Source organism: Sapajus apella, unplaced genomic scaffold (assembly GCF_009761245.1).
Source record: "Sapajus apella isolate SASKATOON/1434 unplaced genomic scaffold, GSC_monkey_1.0 scaffold146, whole genome shotgun sequence".
NCBI lineage: Eukaryota > Metazoa > Chordata > Mammalia > Primates > Cebidae > Sapajus > Sapajus apella.
The window spans coordinates 1516951-1519625 of NW_022437086.1; the positions used below are offsets into that span (position 1 = coordinate 1516951).

Below are 2675 nucleotides of genomic sequence, written 5' to 3' on the forward strand. Positions count from 1 at the left end.
CAAGAGATCGAGACCATCCTGGTCAACATGGTGAAACCCCGTCTCTATTAAAAATACAAAACATTAGCTGGGCATGGTGGCGCGTGCCTGTAATCCCAGCTACTGAGGAGGTTGAGGCAGGAGAATTGCCTGAACCCAGGAGGCGGAGGTTGCGGTGAGCAGAGATTGCGCCATTGCACTCCAGCCTGGGTAACAAGTGTGAAACTCCGTCTCCAAAAAAACAAAACAAAACAAAACAAAACAAAAAAACTGAAAATATCTGTTTTTTGATTCTATGCCTAGAAATTTATTCTGTGGAGACAATTCAAAGAAGAAAGGAGCAGGAGATCTTTAAACAAGTTGATCACTGCAGCATTATTTAGAAGCAAAAAGTGTGAAACCTAGACGTTAACAATAACACTTAGGATAAATAACACTATGTTGAAACACAGTTCACGTAAAATTAGTATTAGTTTTTGAGACAGGGTCTTGCTCTGTCCCCCAGGCTGCAGTGCAGTGGTGTGATCTCGCCTCCCTGCAACCTCCACCTTTTGGGGTCAAGCGATTCTCTCACCTCAGCCTCTCAAGTAGCTGGGATTACAGGCGTGTGCCACTGTGCCTGGCTAAGTTTTGCATTTTCTGTAGAGGCAGAGTCTTGCCATGTTGCCCAGGCTGGTCTCGAACTCCTGAGCTCAAGCGATCTGCCCTTCTCAGTCTCCCAAAGTGCTAGGATTACAGGCGTGAGCCACCGCGCCCAGCCCAAAATTATTTTATTTTATTTTGAGACGGAGTTTCGCTCTCGTTACCCAGGCTGGAGTGCAATGGCGCGATCTCGGCTCACCGCAACCTCCGCCTCCTGGGTTCAGGCAATTCTCCTGCCTCAGCCTCCTGAGTAGCTGGGATTACAGGCACGCGCCGCCATGCCCAGCTAATTTTTTGTAGTTTTAGTAGAGACGGGGTTTCACCGTGTTGACCAGGATGGTCTCGATCTCTTGACCTCGTGATCCACCCACCTCGGCCTCCCAAAGTGCTGGGATTACAGGCTTGAGCCACCGCGCCCGGCCCCAAAATTATTTTTAAAAGCAGAAGACAATAGAAATAGTGCATGTGTAAAGGTGATGGGATTCTGAATATGGTTTCTTGTTAACGTTTCCTTAATAGATGATGTTTTTAAAAGGCTACAGAGTCTTTAAGGAAAAATTTTATAGGGAAGATGGCAGTGATCATTTCTTTGAATGGGACTGGTTTCTGGACATCATGAGATGCTGCTCTCCATTATTAAACAGCAACTGACATCAAGTTCAACATTAATATAATAAAAATCTTAGTGAATCAAGTTTTCACAACACAAAAATGTTGTACATACTAGTATAAATAACACATGCTTTCATTTAACATCAAGACACTTCAGGGCAAAGACACAAAGTTCTAAATGGATGATAACAAACTTATTTTGGTATTGATAAATACTTACCAAGTAATAACTGTAGTATATAAAATATAAGTCCAAAGACACTGTTTGGCTGGTTTAATACACCATCCTTTCCAAAAATGGAACCCAAAAGACCAAATCCTCGACCCCATCTGTAAAATAAGGAAAACCAGTAACCCTATATTTGAATTTCCCTATTTAAAAAATGTAAAATTGTTTGAGAATGTTATCCAATTCTAAAATCAACTAAGTTGCCAAATGTCTTAAATGTCCTGTGTGGAAAGATTGATTTACCCCAAAGAGGGAGGCCAGTCACTAGATTTCTGATTAAAAATATGGCTCTAAAATGAACATATCTAAAAGTGCCAGTATACCCATCTGATTCTCTAAGTTGCCAATTTCTCTATATTCCCTTCTCCAAAAGGTAGGGCCAAGTATTCTTTTTCCAATGACATTAGTGTTTGCAGAAGGAGATCTCTCTATGCTTAGCCAGGGTCTCTTACCAGTGGACCACTGACATTTTGGACTAGATAATTCTTTGTGCTGGGGGTCTCCTGCGCATTACATAACTAATAGCATCCCTGGCCTTCACCCCAGGTGTGACTACCAAAACAGTCACAGTCATTGCCAAATGTCCTCTGGGACACAATGGCCCCTAGCTAAAGTCATAGATTAAGCTCTGCTATTTATTCACTCAAAGAATGTAGATTGAAAAGTTGTTTCTTCACAAATTTCACCAGGATATTCATTAAGAAATATCCTGGGAATGTATTTTTTAAATGTAGGGCTAGGTGTGGTGGCTCATGCCTGTAAACCCAGCACTTTGGGAGGCCGAGATGGGTGGGTGATCACCTGAGGTCAAGAGTTTGAGACCAGCCTGGCTAACGGGGTGAGACCCCATCTCTACTCAAAATACAAAAAATCAGGTGGGTGTGATGGCGGGCGCCTATAATCCCAGCTCCTTGGGAGGCTGAGGCAGGAGAACCACCTGAACCCAGGATGTGTAGGTTGCAGTGAGCCGGGATCGTGCCACTGCACCACAGCCTGGGCAAGAGCAAAACTCCTTAAAAAAAAAAAAAAAGGCAGGGCGCGGTAGCTCAAGCCTGTAATCCCAGCACTTTGGGAGGCCGAGGCGGGTGGATCACGAGGTCAAGAGATCGAGACCATCCTGGTCAACATGGTGAAACCCTGTCTCTACTAAAAATACAGAAAATTAGCTGGGCATGGTGGCGCGTGCCTGTAATCCCAGCTACTCAGGAGGCTG

At 44.0% G+C, this 2675-nt stretch overlaps 1 protein-coding gene across 1 annotated transcript in view; it reads right to left on the reverse strand.

The window, feature by feature from the left end:
* Positions 1–2675, reverse strand: part of VKORC1L1 (vitamin K epoxide reductase complex subunit 1 like 1) — an 82152-nt gene that overhangs the window by 8196 nt on the left and 71281 nt on the right. The window contains exon 2 of the mRNA XM_032264773.1: positions 1454–1563. Within this exon, the coding sequence (XP_032120664.1) occupies positions 1454–1563 (110 nt within the window). The remainder of the gene's footprint in view (positions 1–1453; positions 1564–2675) is intronic.